At 44.5% G+C, this 23,882-nt stretch overlaps 1 protein-coding gene across 3 annotated transcripts in view; it reads right to left on the reverse strand.

Moving 5' to 3' along the window:
• GPD1L (glycerol-3-phosphate dehydrogenase 1 like) overlaps positions 1 to 23,882 on the reverse strand; it is a 58,918-nt gene that overhangs the window by 14,415 nt on the left and 20,621 nt on the right. For all 3 annotated transcript variants that reach the window (XM_068558349.1, XM_068558345.1, XM_068558346.1), the window contains exons 3-5: positions 16,700 to 16,840; positions 15,104 to 15,242; positions 7,322 to 7,434 (exon numbers count right to left, since the gene is read on the reverse strand). In XM_068558349.1, the coding sequence (XP_068414450.1) occupies positions 7,322 to 7,434; positions 15,104 to 15,242; positions 16,700 to 16,840 (393 nt within the window). The remainder of the gene's footprint in view (positions 1 to 7,321; positions 7,435 to 15,103; positions 15,243 to 16,699; positions 16,841 to 23,882) is intronic.

Consider the following 23,882-nt stretch of genomic DNA (forward strand, 5'->3'; position numbering starts at 1 on the left):
TATTGATACGGGGAGGGGGAAGGGTAAGCTGGGACGAAGTGAGAGAGTGGCATGGACATATATACACTACCAAATGTAAAATAGATAGCTAGTGGGAAGCAGCTGCATAGCACAAGGAGATCAGCTCGGTGCTTTGTGACCACCTAGAGGGGTGGGATAGGGAGGGTGGGAGGCAGACGCAACAGGGAGGAGATATGGGGATATATGTATATGTGTAGCTGATTCACTTTGTTATACAGCAGAAACTAACACACCATTATAAAGCAGTTATACTCCAATAAAGATGTTAAAAAAAAAGTTAACCTTACTGAACTGTTTCTAAGTGCTTCATATATTATTAACTGATTTAATCTTCACAACGTTCCTACAAGGCAGGTCCTATTACTACAAACAGTGAGAGGCAAGGAAACTCAGGCACCCGGGGTAAGTAGCCCACCCAAGGTTGTACAGTCAGGACCAGGAGAGCTGGGTTTCGAGCCCTGGCAGCCCAGCTTCCTAGTTCTCTCCAGGGAGCAGATCACACAAGGCTGCTCCAGGCCAGTGAGTGGAAGGCACACAGGGGCCAGCTCAGCAAGACAAGAACTTTCTAACAAGAAGAGTTGACCCCACCCAACGGAAAAGACCAAAGCAAAGGGAGTGAGCTCTCAGTCACTGGAAGTATCCAAGCAGGAGCTGTAATGCATGAGCCCTGAGCTCCAACGCAGTGCTTCTAACCTTCTATGTCACTGCGCTCAGAGAAAAGGCAGAGGAGGGTGCCCGTAGCCCAGGGACACACAGGTTGGGAACAGCTCCCAGTTTGCCCTGGATATCTGGCCTCCCCACCACGGGGAGGAGGGGCCACTGCAGAGTCAACCCCTCCCTTCTAAGGGGACCCTGAGCCAGTTTAATCACCATATGATGCATCCTGAAATCCTCACTCTCTCACCTACCACTTATCACTGTCAAAAGAAAAATAAACACACTGAGCTGGTCAGATCATGTCTGAATAGCACCCGAACAGATGTCCTCTGAGATCGCTCAGCTGTGAAATTTATCACTATCCGCTGGGCATTTAAATCTGCTTTAAACTATTCATGTGAATAGTGAAAATTTATTCATTATTTTAAACACAGAGCTAAAAATACCATGATTTTCAGAAGACAGGCGTCCTTAAGCCGCTGCCCATTTCCCGGGTGATAGCAATACTCAGAGGCAATCATCCTCCGCGAAGTGCGGTCTCTGCAGTCCTGAATTGGGGCGGGTTGGATAGGGCTCAGTTTCTTTCGCTCCCACCCTCCCACAAAAAGACTACAAAACTGGAGGAGCAGCCCATGTGACCCACAGTTTATCCAAACACTCTCACCACCTAGGGAGAATGGTCCTGCTGAAACCCAAGTCAGTATTTTCTGTAAGTCAAGCAACCCGCCTGACTCTTCCTGAGGCCACCTCCGAGTGCATCTGACCTCACGGAAACCTGAAAAGTGTAGGCTAACTACACCGAGGTACTACGTATGGTTTGCAGGTTGGGTACTGTGTAAGGCCACCTGGCTGAGATGTCTAGGAGGCCCAAGGTCAAGCCCACGCTCAGCCCACCAGACTGCACACCCTGATGAGAAGCTGCCTTAGAGAGAGCAGTGTTGTCCAGCAGAAGTTTCTGTGATGACGTAAATGTCTGCTATCTGCTCGTCCAACAGAGTAGCCACTAGCTGCTGAGACTCAAGACTAATGTGGCTACTGAGTCTCCGAAATGGGGCTACTGTGACTCAGAAACTGAATTTTGAATTTTTAAAAAAGTTTTAATTAATTTGCATGTAAATGCACACAGCCACATGCGGCCTTGGCTGAGACTGGGCACCAGGCTGTGGCCCACAGTACATTCATCACAGCCAAAGCCCTGGAGGAAACCTACACGCCCAGCAATTAGGGTGGTGAGCCTCACCACAGACAACCCTACAAAGAACGTTGAGCCTCTGTGGCACAGGTAATGGGTGTATCTCCCAATCTACTCTCCTCTTCTTCCTGAGTCCTAGAGTTCCTGATTTTCATGCAAGTTTATGGCTACCCAGAGAGAGGGGGAAATTTCCCAACCTCCCCTGCAGCAGGTATATTCACACAATTAAGTACTAACTGCCCATTAAGATGAAGCCAAAGTGTTACACTGTGACTCCCAGAACCTGTCTTAGAAGACAGCTGCCACATGCCCTTTATCCTTTTTTTCACCCTGCTGCCTGGAAGGCAGATGTGATGGTTGGAGCTCTGGTCACCATCTTGGAACACAAGTACAAGAGCCATACCTCGTGAGCTGGAAGGAGCCTGGGTCCCTGAGAATTCGGTGGAATGGAGTTGTCATATGGATTCAGGATTTTTACACAAGAAAGAAAGAAACTTCTACCTTGTTTAGCCACTTTTTTTTTTTAATTGTTTGTGAAACTAAATCTGGTTTTAATGCACAGGTTTTATTATTTATTTATTTATTTATATAAATTTATTTATTTTTTATTTTTGGCTGTGTTGGGTCTTTGTTACTGCACTTAGGCTTTCTCTAGTTGCGGTGAGCGGGGGCTACTCCTAGTTGCAGTGCGCGGACTAACTGCGGTGGCTTCTCTTGTTGTGGAGCGCAGGCTCTAGGCGCGGGCTTCAGTAGTTGTGGCGCACGGGCTCAGTAGTGGCGCACGGGCTTAGCTACTCTGTGGCACGTGGGATCTTCCTGGACCAGGGCTCGATCCCGTGTCCCTTGCATTGGCAGGTGGATTCCTAACCACTATACCACCAGGGAAGTCCCAGTCACTATTATTTTGGGTCTCTGTTAATGAAACTTAACCCTGATAAAGTATTTATTAAAAATAACATAGGTTGAGGACTTCCCTGGTGGCGCAGTGGTTAAGAATCTGCCTGCCAATGCAGGGTATACAGGTTCGAGCCCTGGTCCGGGAAGATCCCACATGCCGCGGAGCAACTAAGCCCGTGCGCCACAACTGAGCCCGCGCACCACAATTACTGAGCCCGCGTGCCACAACTACTGAAGCTCGCATGCCTAGAGCCCGTGCTCCACAACAAGAGAAGTCATCGCAATAAGCCTGCACACTGCAATGAAGAGTAGCCCCCGCTCGCCACAACTAGAGAAAGCCCTCGTGCAGCAACAAAGACCCAAAGCAGCCAAAAATAAACAAATTAATTAATTAAATAAAAAAGAAAACATAGGTTGAGCTGTACACTTACGGTTTCTGTACTTTTCTATATGAAGTACCTCTTAAACTTCACATTAAAACAAAAATTCACTGCTAGTGAAAGGAGCCAGACACAGAAGAGTACATATTGCACAACTCCATTATAAAAATTCTATAGTGTACAAAAGCAGATCAGTGGCTGCTGGCTTGGGAGAGAGGGGTGAACTATAAAAAGACACATACGTGGGCTTCCCTGGTGGCACAGTGGTTAAGAATCTGCCTGCCAATGCAGGGGACACAGGTAAGCCCTGATCCGGGAAGATCGCACACGCTGCGGAGCAACTAAGCCTGTGTGCCACAACTACTGAAGCCCGTGTGCCTAGAGCCCATGCTCCGCAACAAGAGAAGCCACTGCAATGAGAAGCCCACGCACCACAACGAAGAGAAGCCCCCGTTCGTGGCAACTAGAGAAAGCCCACGCGTAGCAAGAAAGACCCAACGCAGCCAAAAATAAATAAATAAAGTTACAAAAAAAAGACATACAGAATTGTTTGGGGTGATGGAAATGTTCTGTATTGTGGTGATGATTTTCAGGGTATACACACCCAACTGTTAAAACCCACTGCATTATATATTCAACTGGATGCAGTTTAATATACATGAATTATGCCTAAATAAAGTTGATATTTAAAAAGGAATACTCCCGTAGTGATTAAGAGATTAATGTAGCTAAGAGGTGAAGGACATTCTGAAGCAGTAAGATGCACTGGTACAACATGATTTTGCATTTTGAATTTTCTTTTTCTTTTATCCTTGTAAGGAGCTGTTATCTTTCTTCCTCCTTTTTTTTTTTTAATTAATTAATTAATTTATATTTATTTTTGGCTGTGTTGGGTCTTCGTTTCTGTGCGAGGGCTTTCTCCAGTTGCGGCAAGTGGGGACCACTCTTCATCGCGGTGCGCGGCCTCTCACTATCGCGGCCTCTCCCATTGCAGAGCACAGGCTCCAGACACGCAGGCTCAGTAGTTGTGGCTCACAGGCCTAGTTGCTCCGCGGCATGTGGGATCTTCCCAGACCAGGGCTCGAACCCGTGTCCCCTGCATTGGCAGGCAGACTCTTAACCACTGCGCCACCAGGGAAGCCCCTCCTTTTTTGTTTTGGTAAGTCAAATGCCCTCATGTTTTTGAGCACAAAAAAAGCGTACTTCAAAAATTTTTTTAGGGCTTCCCTGGTGGCGCAGTGGTTGAGAATCTGCCTGCCAATGCAGGGGACACGGGTTTGAGCCCTGGTCTGGGAGGATCCCACATGCCGCAGAGCAACTAGGCCCGTGAGCCGCAATTACTGAGCCTGCGCGTCTGGAGCCTGTGCTCCGCAACAAGAGAGGCCGCGATAATGAGAGGCCCGCGCACCGCGATGAAGAGTGGCCCCCACTTGCCGCAACTAGAGAAAGCCCTCTCACAGAAACGAAGACCCAACACAGCCATAAATAAATTAATTAAAAAAAAAAATTTTTTTTTAGTGTGAAGACTACTAAAGGTTGTTAATGTGGAAAAAGTAAAACATACAAAAAAGAATGCATATATGTGTGTAACTAGATCACTTTGTCATGCAGAAATTAACACAACATTGTAAATCAACTATACTTCAATAAAATAAATATTTTTTAAAAAATAAAACAAACTGCTTGAACAGTAAGATCCAGTTTTTGTTTTTGTTTTTTTTAATTAATTAATTAATTTATTTATTTATTTTTGGCTGTGTTGGGTCTTAGTTTCTGTGCGAGGGCTTTCTCCAGCTGTGGTGAGCGGGGGCCACTCTTCATCGCGGTGTACGGGCCTCTCACTGTCGCGGCCTCTCCCATTGCGGAGCACAGGCTCCAGACGCGCAGGCTCAGTAGCTGTGGCTCACGGGCTTAGCCGCTTCACGGCATGCGGGATCCTCCCAGACCAGGGCTCGAACCCATGTCCCCTGCATTGGCAGGCAGACTCTCAACCACTGCGCCACCAGGGAAGCCCCAGTTTTTGTTTTGAAAAGGGGACCTACACAAATGTGTACTTGCTAAAAAGACTGGCAAGGGAGACAACAAACATTAATAGTGATTATCTCAGGATGTAGGGATTGTCTATCAGTCATTTTCACTTTCCTCTCTACACCTCTCCGTAGTGTGAAACTACCTTTTATAATCAGGAAGAAAACAACAAAATGATTAATTATGTAATCAAAGAAACACATGCCCATCTGCCCCGGTGGGCAGGCTCTAGCAAGGGAGGGCTTCATTTCATTCAACTGCCCGGACACCAACCAGAAAGGTCAGGTCGTCCAGAGTAACCAAAGAACACCGGACTGAATCTTAAAATCCAGGATCACATTCTGACTGTGCTAATATTTGCTAAGTTTGAGTCATTTACTCTTTATTTTTTTTTAAATTTAATTTAATTTAATTTTTTCATACAGCCGGTTGAGTCATTTACTCTTTGGCTCTCTTATCTCCTTATCTGTCCAATGGGATGGTTAGACTCAAATACTGCCAAAGCACCTGTTTCTCAGTTTTCAAAACTCCCAGCTCTGATGCAAGCCGGCAGCAATGATGGTAACTGATTCTGCTTTAAAGGAAAGCCAGGGGAAGGATGATAAATGGTCCTCAACCCCCATCTGCCTCCACCCCCCAAGAACCACTCTATCATGGGTAGCGGGAGGCTTCCTGCCAACAGACATGAAAAGCCATGCTGAGTTCAGACACAGGACCAGCATGTGGTCCCATCAGCAGAAACTTCTCCAGAGCCCTCAATCTAGAATCTTTCTTCTCCCCCTGCTCCTTTGTTCTGGGCGGGTTCTCACAGCTTCCCCATCCACCACGGAAAATAACCCAGTCACTTTGAGACAGCTTTGGAGCACACAGACCATGCTGAGCAATTAGGCCTTCATGGTGCCACTGCTGGCGAGTTGTCATTAGTTTAATGAAGGACTATTAAAAACACATAAAAATCTCAACCAACAAAAATAAACAACACAGCCAAAGCCAGCATCTTAAATGTATAGCAGGTCGTGTGCAATGTGAGAATCTCCCACCAGCATTCGAAAAGATGGACTGCCTGGGAGCCCAAGTCTTTCGTTGGCTTCAATTTTTTAAATTCTCATTGTATGGAGACGTGACCACACATACACACACGATATTAATTCTACAAAGTGGTTTTCAATTCTGACCAGGAAAAAAGGTGTACACTTTGGAGAAAGCATGGGAAGGCACTCTTTGGACTGGTCTCCCCTGCATTCTTTTGATCTTTGCAATTTTCACCTGACAAAGTGAGGTGAATGCCAGATTAATTTCCTACCCTAGGTGCTCAAATTCCTGAAAAGCCGCTTCTGCTACAAAAGAAATTACTCAAAAGTGACTCAAAGGGGTTATCCATTCACATGGAAGCTCTTTATTTTTCCTTTTTTTTTCTTTTTTTTTGAGATGGCAGCTAAAGCAGCTCTGATTCCAAGGGGAGAAGGATGAGAAGCTGCAGCCCAGCTTCCCGTGGGCTGTTCCCTAGAGTCAGGATAGAGGGACCCCGACCACGACTTTTAAAGGCAGAGGGGAACAAGTCAGGAGCCCAAGACCAAGTGTGGAAACTTCCCTTGACCCTCCCAAGCCACTAGCCAATAGAAGCTGGTTCTTTAATCTGATCTTTTCCCTTTACAGGCAAAGATAAAGCTGTTCTTAGAAAGACCTGTCAGCAGCAGATTGTTTTTTTCCTTTAAAAACAACCAACCACACCATCAAACCAATAGAGTAGCATCATTCAGAGGGGACAAGTTCCTCTTCCTGCTCAAGATAGTAAGTAGGAGAAATGTATAAATTAATAGAATACTTCTCTCCCAGGTAAGACTCCACAATCAAAGTAGTCCCTGGCTTTCCAAATGTTAATGCTGTCAATTTCCCAAAGAACAAAAACCCACCCTTTTCCCAGATTTACAAATAAAAGCCAACCATGAGTGAGAGAGGAAATCTAACCGCCAAGGAAAGGCTGGGGCAAAGGAGGAAGTGATAAACAAGGCTGCCAATTCACTATTCTCCCCAGAAGTATGTGCACAGAACACAGAGGCTGTTCTTCAGGACTGGCTGCAATGATGCTAGCAGTGGCCCTGTGTGATCTCTCCTCCTGTGAGCAGAAATATCAAGGCTGCGTTACCTTCAGAGCACCGCACAGTTCAACCGTGTCCGCGTCATCCACCACTGTAATTCGAAAATTTGGAGTCTGCAGAAGTTCTTTGAAGAGAAGGCCGTTCTCCATTACCTTGCTGCCTATTGAAAGGTTAGAAAAAAGGAAATTAATAACAGCCTCTCATCTTAATTTTTGCATCTAACACAGTTTAAAATGACGTTTTTATTACAAAAATAACATATTTTCCTGATAGGAAATTTTGAAGAGTCATAGGACTAGAAATAGAAAATTAAAATATTCCACAATCCCACCACAGGATCATTAACAATTTGGCATACATCTTTAACTTACTGAAATAGGAATATACATAGTTTTTCTCAAAATTGAGAACAACATATGTGATTTCATAATCTGCTTTCCCCCATTTATGGCAGGAATAATTTTCAGTGACATCATATACTTTCTACATTACTTTAAATGGCTGCTTTGTATTTTACTGCATACACGCATTATATTTTATCTAAGCATCTTTCTATTGTTTGATATCTAAAACTGTTGCAACTTTTTGCTACCATACACACTTATAAGCTCCTTCCAGGGGAGGAAAGTACATCCCTTTCTACCAACATTTGGCTTGACCAGAGGACGTGCCTGGACTCACAGAGGGTGGGACAGATTTCCCCACCCCTTGACCTTGGGCTTAGTCACGTGACTGGCTTTGGTCAATGGGACATTAATAGACCTGACATAGTGGAGGCTTGAAGCCTATTTGTGCAGTAGTAGGGCTGGTTCCTTTGTCCCTCTGCCTTCACTGTGAGAATACATCCTGGCTGGCCCGCTGGACTCTACAGGAAGATGAGACAAAGCAGCAGAACCACCCCAGCTTTGATCCGCCAGCCTCCAGCAGACCCACAGATGTGTTAGCTGTGCTTATTTTGGATGCCACTGAGAATCTGGGATTGTCTGTTACTTAGCATCACTATGGCAACAAGAGAACTGATACAACATCAACAAACATGTTCACTGACAATTGTGGAAGACAGAAATGCATTCAAAGGGTCCTCATTTTTGTTCCCGTTGTATCCCCTCCCTTGGGACCATGCTTAGAATGACACGGAGGATCAGTACTTTTCACGTTATTTTTTTGGTTAGCGACTTTCAGTTCAAAACAAAAATAAAACTTTACACATAGAGCCTGATGTGAGATCTGCTCTGGTTGGTGGGATGCAGGGTGGCGCTCTGCTCTGGGAGGGCTCCGGAAATCAGGATGATAAAATTCACCAGCCAAGACCTAGCTCCCACGTGATGATCTCCACACAGAGCCTGGGGACTATGGCACTTTGGCCCTTCCTGCCTCGAGGTTCTCAAGCCTATTCCCAAGCTTGTTGGGGCACATTACAATCACCCAGGATCTTTAAAAACACCAAAGGCTGGCTACACCCCAGACCCATTAAATTACAAGCTCTGGGGTGGAGCAGGCATCACTAATTTCTGAAGCTCCCCAGGTGACTCCAATGGGCAGACAAGTTGGCCGACCTCTGATTTAACCTCCTCTAGCCTCATGAGTAAAACACTATGGCACGCTCAGGACTGTCTGAGGTTAAATAGGAATCAGGTGTGAAAACAGCCTAGGCTCACAACGATCACACAAAGGTCTATATAATAATAAGATAGCTGATACTTACATGCCTATGACTGATTTGCCCCACTGACAGACAGGAGGCCCAGAGAGGTTTACCAAGTTGTCCTAGGTCACACAGCTAGTAGGAGGCAGAGCCCGAATTCTAACCCAGGTGCTCTGGCTCCAGGGCCCACACTCCCTCTCTATGCTATGTTCCTCTCAAGGGTGGGAAAAGAGAAGATAAACAAGCAACAAACATCACAATCAGAACCATAGTCTTCCAATGCAGGAAAAAAAAAGAGGATTGTCAACAATCAAAATTACACCCAGAAGTAATATAATGTCAAAATGATCCAGGGGAGAGTGGAAAGAGGGTGGGAAACAGGTGAAATAAGGCCAGCCAGCAGTTAATCATTACTAAAGATGGGCAGTGGGACTGCTTCTCCCTACTTTTGTTTGGTTTAAGGAAATTTGCCATCATATAATAAAATGTTTAAAATACCTACACCTGATACTTAGAAACACATTTTCAGGACCTCCCTGGTGATCCAGTGGTTAAGAATCCGTGCTTCCAATGCAGGGGGTATGGGTTCGATCCCTAGTCGGGGAACTAAGATCCCGCATGCCGTGCTGTGCGGCCCAAAAATAAACAACAACAAGAAAAGAAACACATTTCCTATTCTACAGGCATTGCTATGATGTCATTTAGCCGAGTTCTCCTCTGTCCAAATATTAGAAGTATGTCCACTTGAGCAAACTGTCCTCTTCCTTTTTTAAACAGTCCTCCAGACCAGCAGCACCGTTTCATCACCTGGGTTGGGCAAAGCAGCCCCGGCCTCACATCGTGATGTTATTCCTGTCTTTTTCCTCTGTCCTCACCAGCACGGCCACTGCCTGGGGCCTCCGACACGAGGGAGGCTCACAGGGAGGCTCACAGGCGTTACAGACAGGCCCCCACTCCTCCCACTCGAGCCACTTTAATCCAACCATCAGCAGCTGTGAGTAACCTGACACATGGCAGAGAGAAGACTGCTCTCCATTTGCCGCTGATAAAAGGTGTCATCTGTTGGTGCCTCTGTGGCTGCAAATTACACATGGTGTCTATTAGATAGGTGAGCTTGATTTACGGCAATCTTACATTTTCTCAAATTCACCTTTTGTTTATTTTTCTTCTTTTCCATTATGGTTTATTATAGGATATGGAATATATTATATATTGAATATAGTTCCCTGTGCTATACAGTAGGACCTTGTTGCTTATCTATTTTATATATAGTAGTGTGTATCTGCTAATCCTAACCCCACCTTTTCCCTTTGGTAACCACTGTTTTCTATGTCTGTGACTCTTTCTGTTTCGTAAATAAGTTCATTTGTATCATATTTTATTATTTTTATTATTTTTTATCAGTTTTATTTTTATTTATTTATTTTTTAAACATCTTTATTGGAGTATAATTGCTTTACAATGGTGTGTTAGTTTCTGCTTTATAACAAAGTGAATCAGTTATACATATACATATGTTCCCATATCTCTTCCCTCTTGTGTCTCTCTCCCTCCCTATCCCACCCCTCTAGGTGGTCACAAAGCACCGAGCCGATCTCCCTGTGCTATGCTATGCGGCTGCTTCCCACTAGCTAGCTATTTTACGTTTGGTAGTGTATATATGTCCATGCCACTCTCTCACTTTGTCACAGCTTACCCTTCCCCCTACCCATATCCTCAAGTCCATTCTCTAGTAGGTCTGTGTCTTTATTCCCATCTTGCCCCTAGGTTCTTCATGACCTTTTTTTTTTTTCTTAGATTCCATATATATGTGTTAGCATACGGTATTTGTTTTTCTCTTTCTGACTTACTTCACTCTGTATGACAGACTCTAGGTCCATCCACCTCACTACAAATAACTCAATTTCGTTTCTTTTTATGGCTGAGTAATATTCCATTGTATATATGTACCACATCTTCTTTATCCATTCATCTGTTGATGGACACTTAGGTTGCTTCCATGTCCTGGCTATTGTAATCATATTTTAGACTCCACATATAAGTGATATCAAATGATATTTGTCTTTCTCTGTCCGACTCACTTCACTCAGTATGATAATCTCTAGGTCCATTCATGTTGCTGCAAATGGCTTTATCAAATGCACCTTTGAAATTTTTAGATCTTTTACTGTTTTAAATCATGGATAAGAAAGCACTGACCGTATTATTATTACCAGTCATAAGCAGTGATGCAGCAAGCAGGGACCCATGGCATCTGGTCCAGAACAGGGAAGGCCCATCAGCCACGTGGAAGGGCTCCCCAAACTCAATATGAACCAAAAGACAGGAAAATCCCACTTCTCTTCCACACCAAGTTTTGGAGATAATCAACCTATTTAATAAGACTCCTTCAAAACCCTCATCTCAGTCTGTAATTCCCTACTGTTTGTGTACCTAGAAGCTCCTTCTACATAGAAGGGGCTTATGAATCCCTGACATTTAGCATCATGACTGATACATAACAGACTTTGAACAATATCTGTGGGTTGAGTGGAAGTCTCAGACTCTGTGACGTCAGTCCCAAGAAGGAAGGGAGTTCTCACCACAAGGGGGTGCCGCAGTTCCCCATGCTCGTTAGTATTTTTACCAGACACTGAAAACAAAGCCATCTTCTTCCTCCTCCACAGAAGACTCAAGCGGACTAAGATTCCTGAATCTGTCATAATTAAAAATGAGTTGGCTGCTAATGTCATCAAGAGAGGAGACCTGGATGACCACAGCACGAAGATCAAATCCGGAAAATTTAACGTTGATACAATTATCTAACTACAACCCATATTCAAATCTCCCCCATTACCCCAGTGTTGCCTTTATGGCAACCAGGACCCAGCCCAGGATCCTGCACTGCACTTAGTGGTCAGGTCTCTCTAGACTTCTCCTTTAGCCTTTCAATATCTTCTGTGACACTGACATTTTTCAAGAGTGTGGACCAGTTGTTTTGTACCAATGTCCCTTCCTTTGGGCTTGTCTGGTATTTCCTCACAATTAAATTCAGATAAAATAAGAAAATTTTAAAAGTATCACTTTCCTGTTCTATCTTACTTTCAACAGTTAATTTAATTTAATTCAGGTCACTCTTACCAGCCATGGACCAACCCACAGAGAAGGCAGTAGAAGCACTGGGTAAACAGAAGCCAGAGGAAGAGATGTAACTTCTGTGCATTTGTCTGTGTTACACACCAAAAAAGTCTAATGCACCCAACTGGGAGAAAGAAGGCCAAGAGGCAGGTAAAAATGCTAGCTAAAATCTACAGGTCTTTTTTTTTTTTTTTGGCTGCGTCGGGTCTTAGTTGCGGTACACGGGATCTTTCGCTGCAGCGTGGGCTCTTCGTTGTGGCTCACGGGCTTCTTTCTAGTTACGGTGTGCAGGTTTTCTCTCTCTAGTTGTGGTGCGTGGGCTCCAGGGAACGTGGGCTCTGTAGTTTGTGGCACGCAGGCTCTCTCATTGAGGCCTGAGCTCAGTAGCTGTGGCACGTGGGCTTAGTTGCCCCCGGCACGTGGGATCTTAGTTCCCCAACCAGGGATCGAACCCGCATCCCCTTCATTGGAAGGCGGATTCTTTACCACTGGACCACCAGGGAAGTCCCTCAAATCTACAGTTTTGAATCAAGGATTGGAGAAGTCTCAACCCTATAGAATGATTGGTGTAACCAGTCAATCCTAACCAACTGATTAGCAATTACTGGCAAATAGGATTGAGCTGGAACAACTAGTTAACAATTATTTTTGAAAAATAGAAGTAATTACATATCAATTTGACAGGCTGCACTAAAAGCACAGATGAATAAAAGAACTAACTATGAAAGAATAAAACCTATATACAGACTAGCATACATATGAAAATTTTTTTTCTGGAAGGATACATAGGAACTGCTAACAGTGATTCGCTTTGGAAGAGGGAATAGGTGGGAAATTACAATCTTAATTCTAATTTATACCTTCTCGTACTGTTTGAATTTTCTTACCTGTGACTATATTGCTCTTGTAACTATCAACCTGGGTAATGTTATTATAGGTCATTTTGTTTTCTTCCTTTTACTATTTGTGATACCTCTCCTCTCCAAAATTATTGTTTCTCCCCTCCCAAAAAAATTTTTTTAAGTGCCCAGATAAATGGATTGTCAACAGAATGCTACGCAGCTATGAAGATGTACGCTGATAGAAGTAAATGAAACAATTATAAAAGAATATATAACACCTACAGCCGTAAATAGTTTGCCACAAATGGAAAAAAATAATGAAATTTAAATGAAATTAAAAATGGTTTTTGTGGGGGCTTCCCTGGTGGCGCAGTGGTTGAGAATCTGTCTGCCAATGCAGGGGACATGGGTTCAAGCCCTGGTCTGGGAAGATCCCACATGCCGCGGAGAGGCTGGGCCCGTGAGCCACAGTTACTGAGCCTGCGCGTCTGGAGCCTGTGCTCCGCAACAAGAGAGCCTGCGATAATGAGAGGCCTGCGCACCGTGATGAAGAGTGGCCCCCACTTGCCACAACTAGAGAAAGCCCACGCACAGAAACGAAGACCCAACACAGCCATAAATAAATAAATAAATAAATAAATAAAATAAACCCAAAAAAAAAAGAGAAAAAAAATGGTTTTTGTAAGTCAGAGAAAGACAAATATCATATGATACTGCTTATATGTAGAACCTAAAAAAAATGGTATGAATGAACTTATTTACAAAACAGAAATAGAGTCACAGACATAGAAAACAAACTTATGGTTACCATGGGGGAAAGCAGGGGGAGGGATAAATTAGGAGTTTGGGATTGACATATGCACACTACTACATATAAAACAGATAACTAATAAGGGCCTACATATATGGCAATGGGAACTCTTCTCAATACTCTGTAATGACGTATATGGGAAAAGAATCTAAAAAAGAGTAGATATATGTATACGTATAACTGATTCACTTTGCTGTACAGCAGAAACACAACACTGTAAATCAACTATACTCCAATAAAAATTTTTAAATAAAGAAATTTTAAAAAATGGTTTTCTTTTGATTATCTCTGTTTTCCACTGTAATCAGATAATGTCCGTACAATTCCAAATAAAAGAGAAAAAAGCAAAAAAAAAAAAAGTGAAAATGGCCTAACTTACAGGCATGTATGAGAACCTTTCCCCATACATCCCATCTTACTGAAGACAGTCTGATCTTGCTCAGATGCTCAGAGCTTCCTTTAACAAAGCTGTCAAGGAGAAATGATTCACATTGCCGGTATGTTTGACAAGGGTGGAAGTAAGTTCTGGAGTGGTAGATAAACTTAAATACACTTTTGCAAAGCACCTGCAAACCCAACAATATTACTCTTCTACGAGTCCTATAATACGGGCACTTGGGAATTCCAAAGCCCTTTTTAAAAGAAACAAAAATTTTCACAACACCAATGTGTAAGAGTAGAAAGAGCTTTCTGTTTCAAGAAAAGAGGAGACCCAAGTTCACGCCTGGGTTCTATATTAGCTGTGTGACCTTGGGGCAGGTAACTTACTCTCTGGGCCTTGGGCTTATTCACCTGAAAGTGGGGATCATTCCCATCCATTTCTAGATCTCCTTGGAATCTAATGAGGATCCAGATCCTGGCATCTGTGAGTAAAGAAAAGCTGGGTTTCCCTTATAAGAAGAGGTACGAGAGAACTTGCTTTCCCTGCTCCCACCCACCCCCCACCCCCATGTAAGAAGGCAGCTGTCTGCAAGCCAGGAAGAGAGCCCTCATCATAGAAAAGTGTTGGTTAAACCTTAACCTTGGACTTTCTAGCCTTCAGAACTGTAAGAAATAAATTCCTGTTGTTTAAAAAAAAAAAAAAAAGAAAAGAAAAGCTGGGTTTCTAAGGCCCCACCATGGATATAACCACCTGCTTCTTGGTACAAGTACCCTTGTGTTTTTGTGTTTAACCTCGATAATGCATTACTGGATCACAGTGGGTCAACATGGTCTCCTTGGCTTTACTTTCACTCCAGAGGTTACTGAAACGCTTCAGTCCCACAGAATGGCCTCCTACATAAAATTCCCACTCCACTGAATGTCCACCCCAAGAATGTTAAGGGCAGCAGGGAAGAGTCCACTACAGAAAATTCCAGAAATGGAAAATGTGCCTGTTAAGACACCCAATGTCCCTTCCCCAGGCGGCCCTCACCGATGGTGGTCTCACAGAATTTCCCAGCAGCCACCTCATTGGCAATGTTGGCTCCCATCAACACGCTGATGTCAATGCCCATCTTCTCTCGGATGATGTCGGAAATGAGCTTCAGCCCCTCAGGACCCTCGTCTATGCCCTGCAAGGATGTCAGCAAGTTAGGGGAAAACGAACCACCAAGGACAAGAGGCAGGAGATCGTTGCTTTATAGGTCATCTAGATTCAGACTTCCAATGGCATACGCAACTTGAAAAATCTCTCTTATTTACAACAGTAAACAGACATACTGTGTATGTACCATTTAAAGAGTAAAAATAAAATGAAAATGTAACCACTCAGGTTAAGAAAGAGAACATGAAGGACACCACTGAAGTCCCCTGTGTCTCTCCCCAAGTTCATCTTCCTTATTAGTGTTTCCTGGTCCCCGCCAGGGTGAATCCCTATCCTGAATGCTTTATGCCCTGTTCCCTTGCTTTTCTTGATCATTTTGCCACATAAAACTATACCTAAACAGTAAGTTATATCAGTATATTTTTGAAAACCTATAAATGAAACTGTACTGCTCACCTGTGTGCTGTTTTGTGCTATATTATTACTTTGGAGATTCACCCACACGGCTGCATGAATGCTCTGGTTCATTCCCATTTACTACTGTGTAGTATTCCACCATTCATTTGTCCATTCTATTGATGTCTGACATTGAACTGTTTGCTTTCATAAACATTCACCTGTGAACACTACGGAACACACTCTCTCAAAGAGGGTTCTTCCCCTGGCAGCCTGGGGAAGTTTATGGACTCATTCTCAGACTTGATATGCATAAAGCAAAATACATAAGATTACCCAGAAAGACAATTATACTGAAATATAGTTATCAAATGTTAAAAAAAACCAAACAAATTTGTGACAAAGTAATATATGTATGTTATTAATGTAATTATAAAAAGATGTCATGGCAGGTCTAATAATTACCATAATTTCCAAGTAGTGATGAGCATACATGATACTTTGAGATACCTGAAGCCACTGTAAAGTGATACGAAAATACCTGTAATTTCTACTGATCACAGGGTCAAGGTCCTGCTAGTACTACTGTCATTGAAACTCTGGCCTGTGGCCTACACTCACAAGCAAAGGAAACACTTGTTTCAGTTAAAATGAATAAAAATGCAATTCCGCCCCCACATTTAGGTCCATGAACTCTTGAATTCTATCTGTGGACCACTGTGGGTGGTTTGTGGACTTCTGGTTAAAAACTCTCTCTTTCGGGAATAAACCCAGGAGTGGGAAGTAAAGATGATTACTCTCCCAGTGAATGCAAACCACGCAAGATTTCCAGAGCTGGCGGTTCTTTCTTTGGGGGACCCCACTCTCGCGCCCCCTGCCCCTGCCCCTGCGAACCCTCTCTACGTAGAAAGCAGCCCCTCCTAAATGTGAGAGGAGCGAGGCTCGTGGAAGGCGTGGTTTTGATTCTCTTCCAGGCATCTTTAAAAAAACAAATCCAAACCAGCCATAACTTCCCTTCAGCTCCTTATCTCCAAGAGGTGAAAGAGGAAAGGAAGTTCCCGGTAACCGCGCGCAGCGAGGGCCTGTCACCTTGATGAGGGTGATGCCCAGCGCGTCCTTGGCCACCCTCCCGGTGATCTCTTCACAGATCCGGTGGATGAACTGGTGGGGGATGACAAACACCAGCAGGTCTGCGTCCTGCACGGCCTCGCTGAGGTTCGCAACAGCAACCTGCGAGGGCGAGGGGGACACAGTTACTCCTAGTCCGAAACACATCCCTCCACGCGCTGACCAGGCATCAGATGCCTCCACTGTGCAGACTGTCAGTCAAATCAGAGCTGTGTTTGCGCCACCTTCCCCACTCGGGACGTGCAGACGTGCATCTGAGGCCAGCAGGGTCCTGCCTCTGCTGCTTACCACCTGGGCGAGTGCCCTACCCTCTCCCCACCTCGGTCCCCTTCCCTGTAAAAGGCGGTCATAACCATCCTGTGTGGGTGGTTCTCTGTTGCTCTCCCACCCCTCCCCCACCCCCTCCCCCCGCATCCATTTCTACCATTCTTTGCCCCACTCTCTCCCCAGGAGGCTGCACTCTGTGGGCTGTTTCCCCAGGCGCCCTTGCTCTCTGGCTTCCAGGTGGCTTCAGCCCAAGGCGGGCACTGCCGGGAGCTCCAAGGTGGGAGGAGAGACGGGCAGGGTGTTGCTCTGCTCCTGGGGCCACTCCTCCCCGGCTCACAGGGGTGCTGGCCTGGCTTCCTTCTACAGCTCCACCTCCTGACCTGGTCTGAAGCAGCCCCTCTTCCACGTCTCTAAGCTCTGGTGGGGCCGCTGGAGTGACACTGGTCTGTCCCCTTGCCCTTTCAGGGGTGGCCATGGCTTCCTGCTGCTGCTAATCTCTGGACACTTCACCGAGCCCTTCTGGTTCCCTCGACTCCGCCCATGCCTCTGTCAACAGTCCTACGCTAAGTTCTCCTATGTAAGTACTTTGAGAGCGCTGTTGTGAAGAATAAATGACATAGAACAGAGTCTGGCACCTGGTAGGCACTCAATAAATGTCAGCTATTATGATGATTTCTTCCCTTCAGATAAGTACAAAGATGGGTTTTAAAATTTAACATGGGCACATACACACACACACACACCCAGAGGCAGAGGTGAGGCCACCGAGTGAGGACACAGGGGCATGTAGTCTCTAGCAGAGACTGCCTGTTGTTGCCCAATGTCTGTTCTCCCCCTTCTTCCTCAGCAAGAGAACCCACAGTTTAGGGTGAGGCTCATAACTGCCAGGAAAGAAGGCTACATCTCTAACCTCCCTTGCAGCTAGGTGTCCCTGTGTGACTAAGTGCTGACCAATGAGGTGTAAATGGAAGTGTTGCATGTGACTTCCAGGAAATGCCTTTGAAGGCCTTTCTTCCTCCTTTTGCCAGAGGGAATGTGAAGAGATGGCTGGAATTCAGGCAGCCATATTGGACCATGAGGAGGAAAGCAAATGCTGAGATGGCAAAACAGAGTCCCTGACATCGTGATGCATCATTACGACAAACATGTTTTTTTTTTTTTTGAAAAGTATGTAACAGATTTCTTTTTTATTTACAATCAAGTTCTGTTGGGCAACAAAATTAAATAAATAAAAGATGTGATGAACGTCTTTTATATAAGAGAAAAAAAGCACAAACGTTTACTTTGCTTAGGTCACTGTTATTTTAGGTTTTCTTTTTCTTTTCTCCTTTATTTATTTTTTATTTTTTTATTTTTTGGCTGTGCCGCATGGCATGTGGGATCTTAGTCCCCCAAGCAGGGATCAAACCCGAGCCCCGTGCAGTGGAAGTGTGGGGGTCTTAACCACTGGACCACCAGGGAAGTCCCTATTTTAGGTTTTCTGTCATATGTAACTGAACCTAACTGAAACTGACATAGTTCCCATTAAACACTCCTGGTTCCCAAAATGAAGGGAATTGGACACAGAATCTTCCCTGAGGAAGTGCTATCTGCCACAGGAACATCATTCACAATGGATAAGCCTCCTAGGAAATCTAGTTTGGGAGTTGTGATGGAGATGCCAACTCCTCGACAAAATTTATTCTCCCCTTTCTCCATAAACACAGAGCTGCAAGCTGGTCACTGGTCACCTAGCTCAGGACTGCATTTCCCAGCAGCCCTTGCAGTTACACAAGGCCAAGGACCAAGTTCTCATCAACAGAATGTGAGATGGAGCAGTGCACACCACTTAAGGCCCAGAGCCCTTAAAACAGTGGCTGCTTCCTCCACACTTTCCCTTCCTACTTTTGTGCTAGTTGACAACCTAGATATAGGAGATGGCACAGAAATGATGAAGAAAGATGGGACCAAGAACAATGGTGTGAAGAAAAGCTGCTAGACCACTATTATGTGAGAGGGAAATAAATCCCTTTGTCCTTTAAAAGTCACATTATTGTCTCTCCTTACAGCTTAGTTTAGCCTATTAACTAACTTGTGCAAGAGTTACTCCCTCACTGAAAAAATTCCCCAAGGGAATCTACCTGGCATTATTTCACTCCCTCCTCCCTTTGGCTGGTATGCAAGACCTGTCATTTACCACCCAGCCTTCATTCCCCTTCTTTCTAGCAAAAGTGCCTCTAAATTTCATTTCAAAAGCTACTGCTTCCTCATTTTACCATGCAATTTGGGTGGAATAGGCCCCTCCCCTGCTCCATGGATGGTCCTTAAGTTGTTCAAGCCAATGGGCACATAAAACAATGGGAGCCAATGTTTGCTGGAGCTTCTGAGAACAGCTACTTCCTTATACTTCTGCAACAGCTATTGGGTCTTTCCTTGAAAAGTATGGGATGACAGTGCGAAGTCTGGAACAGCTACAACCATTTTACAAATGTGAGGGGCAGAACCTAGACCTGCCAAGGGGCTCCCATGTGAATGAAGGCAGAGCAGAGAAACAGAGGAAAACAGGGCCTCATTGACATCACTTAAGCCACTATTTCAGGCCGCACCTGAAACCGGCCCTATCTGAATTTCTAGTCATATAACCCAAAACATCAGCTTAAGCTGATCTGAATGGCAACATAGTCGTTCCTCATAGAGCAGATCACAACCCGGAGCTTAGCACTTCTCCCTCCTTATTCATACCCCCAAAGGCTGGGGGAAACCTGCCTTCCTCTTCAAAGGGGCTTCTTCAGGTTGGTGATCTAGGCTGGATAGCAAGGACTTATCACCAAAACTCTACCTGCCTATTAGTTCCCTGGCACCTGGAGATTTTACCTCCTCCAAAAAAGCAGTTACTTATTCTATTCCATTAGCCCCGATGCCAACATACAATTGCTCTATTTGTCCCTGATTGGCAAGGCTCATTATGTTCTTACACATTCCCTGTGGTCCCAGCCAGAACCACCAGCCTTTGTAAGACCTCTGACCCCCCACTCCCCCTTGGGTTACTAGCCTTACTTAGGCAGGGACTTCTGCTCTCGACCTCCTTCTCATACAAAGCCTGGCCACCTAAATTTTAATGAAAACCCTTCTTCTCTGGACCTATTGTTTCTCCTCTTCCCCTTCCCCATCCACCTCTACACACACACACACACACACACACACACACACACACACACACACACACACACAGACACACACACACACACACACCCTTTCCATCTCTTCAGGGCACTTCCCTGACATGGTGAGATAGAAAAGACACCAGAACCAGAGAAAAGATGGAAAAGATGTAAGTTTGGGTCCCATGTTTGCAACTGATCAGCTGTGGGACCTGGACAGATGACTCCTGTTCACTGACCAGTCACCCCGCCTACAGAATGGGGATAAAAATCACCTTTCCTACCAGCTATTTCACAGAGCACTTTCAAATTAATACAAGTAACAGCACTCTGCAGTGATATGAAACAAGTGAAAGAGATTACTCATCAGAAAAATCTACCTGCCTCCTATGAATTCTTAACCTTTAAGGCATCAGCCCATCCCTATGTCCCCTGTTACAAAATATTCCCATGGAAGCTGCCAGCGGGCCCAGGATTTCTTCCTGTCTCTTACATTTCCTTTCTCAACAAATCAAAGAACTTGTGGTTGGTTGGGTGTGACGGGTCTCTGGGACAATATGCCTGGGGGCTCACTCAGCGTGGACTGATGTCCTTCCATTGTCCTTGACCTTGCCCAAGTGCTTAGGGTTTAACCCGCAGAAGCAACCTGTAACCCGAGCTGCATTTGTGTGGTGCACACGGCCCGTGATTCCTGTTACACAGGATCAAAATGAGCTCTCCTCAATGAACACAGTAAATCAAATACCCTCTTTCAGAATTAAAGCTTTAGCTAAGCCTCTATCTTATCTTTTACCCTGAACCAAATCAGGACACTGCTACGGAAACGCTGACCTATTTCATGGGTCACCTGCCAAAATCTTCCGGAGGGTATCCACCATCAAAGATCCTGAAATGTGCTGGGAAAGACAGCTCAGAAGAAAAGGCTTGCCTTTCATTGGCAAGGAGGACAGGTAATCAAATCAGAACAAAGGCATCACGGCTGGTCCGCCTGATGCCAGGAATCCAGGGCTCTTGGTCCAAGTTAATAAAGAAACTAATAATAATTAAAATCACTTAAAACAGAGCCAGTAAAGTCTGTGGGCCAAGCCTGAAGGTTCTTTTGTTTCCCCCTGGATTAGCTATCACTGTGCAGTGTGTGGGCATCTTGCCCCACCTCTACCACCAGTTAGCTAACTGGACACCACAGGCAACTCGCCTACATTCTTCAGGGAATAAGCATTTAGGCTAAACACAACAGTATGAGTAATACACAGAGCAAAGTACAGCTGGCACACAGTAGGGGTTCAGAAATATTGTGGTTTCCTCCTGTTCCCCTAACCTCAACTTAGGCCAAGATTGTAGGTGAAATTGATATCCTTGGCTCTACACTCAGAAAAATGATCCTCAGGTACAGACAACCTTAACTGATGATTCTTATATAAATATACCAGTGTGGTAAGTGAGGTTGCTTCTGGGGGGAAAAAAGAAAGCTGCTAACCCCCTGAATTCCACAATACTATACGAGCAATATAAACTTATCATGTAGACCAGTGGTGCCCAAACTGCGGTTCCTCAGCCAACAGCATCACCATCACCCGGGAAATCCTCAGAAGTGCACATGCCTGGGCCTCCCCTGAGACCCAGTGCATCAGAAACTCCAGGGGTGGATCCAGCGATCCCTGTTAAGCTCTCCAAGTGGTTCTGAGGAACACTTAGGTTTGAGAAGCACCAGTGAAGATGAATCCTCCAATGAAAATGAAAAAGCTAAACTCAGGCAGGAAAAGAGTTAACACTGAAACTCCTACTGAACTGATATTCTAATATCCAGAAGCCTTTAAGCCAAAATTAATAGATATACTTGCAACCCTACTACCCAAGTCAGTGGTCATTTTTCTTTTTTTTTTAATTATCTTGGCCTAACCCTCCATCCCACAGGACACCACCGAAAGCACTGAAGCAGAACTCTCCAGCCTGGTTCGTTCTCCCTCACCACGTCTGCTGTCCCTGGCACTAAGCCAAACCACAAATAACGCCTGGCACTATTCCAGGCACTGAGGACACATCAGTGAATGCAGGCCTATGCAAGGAACCAAATCCAGAGAGTCAGTAACAAAGAAAAATATCTAAATTGGATTTCAAAACTTAAAATTTTTTGGACTTCCCTGGTGGCGCAGTGGTTAAGAATCTGCTTGCCAATGCAGGGGACATGGGTTTGAGCCCTGGTCTGGGAAGATCCCACATACCACGGAGCAGCTAAGCCCATGTGCCACAACTACTAGGCCTGCGCTCCAGAGCCTGCAAGCCACAACTACTGAGCCCGCGTGCCACAAGTACTGAAGCCCACGCACCTAGAGCCCGTGCTCCGCAACAAGAGAAGCCACCGCAATGAGAGGCCCGTGCACCGCAACAAAGAGTAGCCCCCGCTCGCCGCAACTAGAGAAAGCCCACATGCAGCAATGAAGACCCAATGCAGCCACAAATTAATTAAGTTCAAAAATGATATCAAAACTTAAGATTTTTACGCTTCAAAGGATACTATCAAGAAAGTGAAAACTCACAGAATGGGAGAATATACTTCCAAACTATGTAGCTGAAAATGGATTTGTATCTAATAAAGAATCCTTACAACTCAGTAATAAAAAGACAACCCAATTTTTTTAAATGGACAAAAGATCTGAATACACATTTCAGATATATAAGATATACAAATGGTATATTGTTTTATATTTTTCAGATATAAAAGATATACAAATGTCCAATAAGCACATGAAAAGATGATCAACATCATTAACCATCAGGCAAATGAAAATCAAAACCACAATGAGATACCATTTCATACCCACTAGGATGGCTGGGATCAAAAAGTTAGATAATAACAAGTGTTGATGAGGATGTGGAGAAGTTGAAACTCTCACACACAGCTGGTGGGAATATGTATAATGGTGCGGTCACTTTGGAAAACAGTCTGGCAGCTGCTCAAAAAGTTCAACAGTTACCCTAAGACCCAGCAACTGTACTCCTAGGTATATACTCAAAAAGAACTGAAAACATGTTCACACAGAACACTTTACACAAATGTTCCCAGCAATATCATTCATAATAGCCAAAAAGTGGGAACAACCAAAATGTCCACCAACCGATGAATGGATAAACAAAATATGGTACACCCATAAAATAGAGTATTAGTCAGCCATAAAAAGGAATGAAGTACTGATGCAGGGTACAACGTGGATAACCTTGAAAACATTATGCTAAGTGAAAGAAGCCAGTCACAGAAGATGACGTATTGTATGGTGCCATTTACATGAAATGTCCACAACAGACAAATCTAGAGACAGAAAGTAGATTAGTGGTTGATTAGGGCTGGGGACAGGAGGAAATAGGAGGTGACTGCTAAAGGGCATGAGGTTTCTTTTTAAGGTGATGAAATATTCTAAAATTGATTGCAGTGATGGTTGCCCAACTTTGTGAATATACTAAAAACCACTGAATTGTACACTTTAATGGTAAATTGTATGTCTGTGAATTCTATCTCAGTAAAGCTGTTTTTAAAAACAGAGCTGGCAAGGCTTAGAAGGCAAAGATGAGGATTTCCCTGGTGGTGCAGTGGTTGAGAATCTGCCTGCCAATGCAGGGAACATGGGTTAGAGCCCTGGTCCAGGAAGATCCCACATGCTGTGGAGCAACTAAGCCCGTGCGCCACAGCTACCTGAGCCTGCGCTCTAGAGCCTGAGAGCCCCAACTACTGAAGCCCAGGC

This window comes from Eschrichtius robustus, chromosome 12, assembly GCF_028021215.1.
Source record: "Eschrichtius robustus isolate mEscRob2 chromosome 12, mEscRob2.pri, whole genome shotgun sequence".
Taxonomy (NCBI): domain Eukaryota; kingdom Metazoa; phylum Chordata; class Mammalia; order Artiodactyla; family Eschrichtiidae; genus Eschrichtius; species Eschrichtius robustus.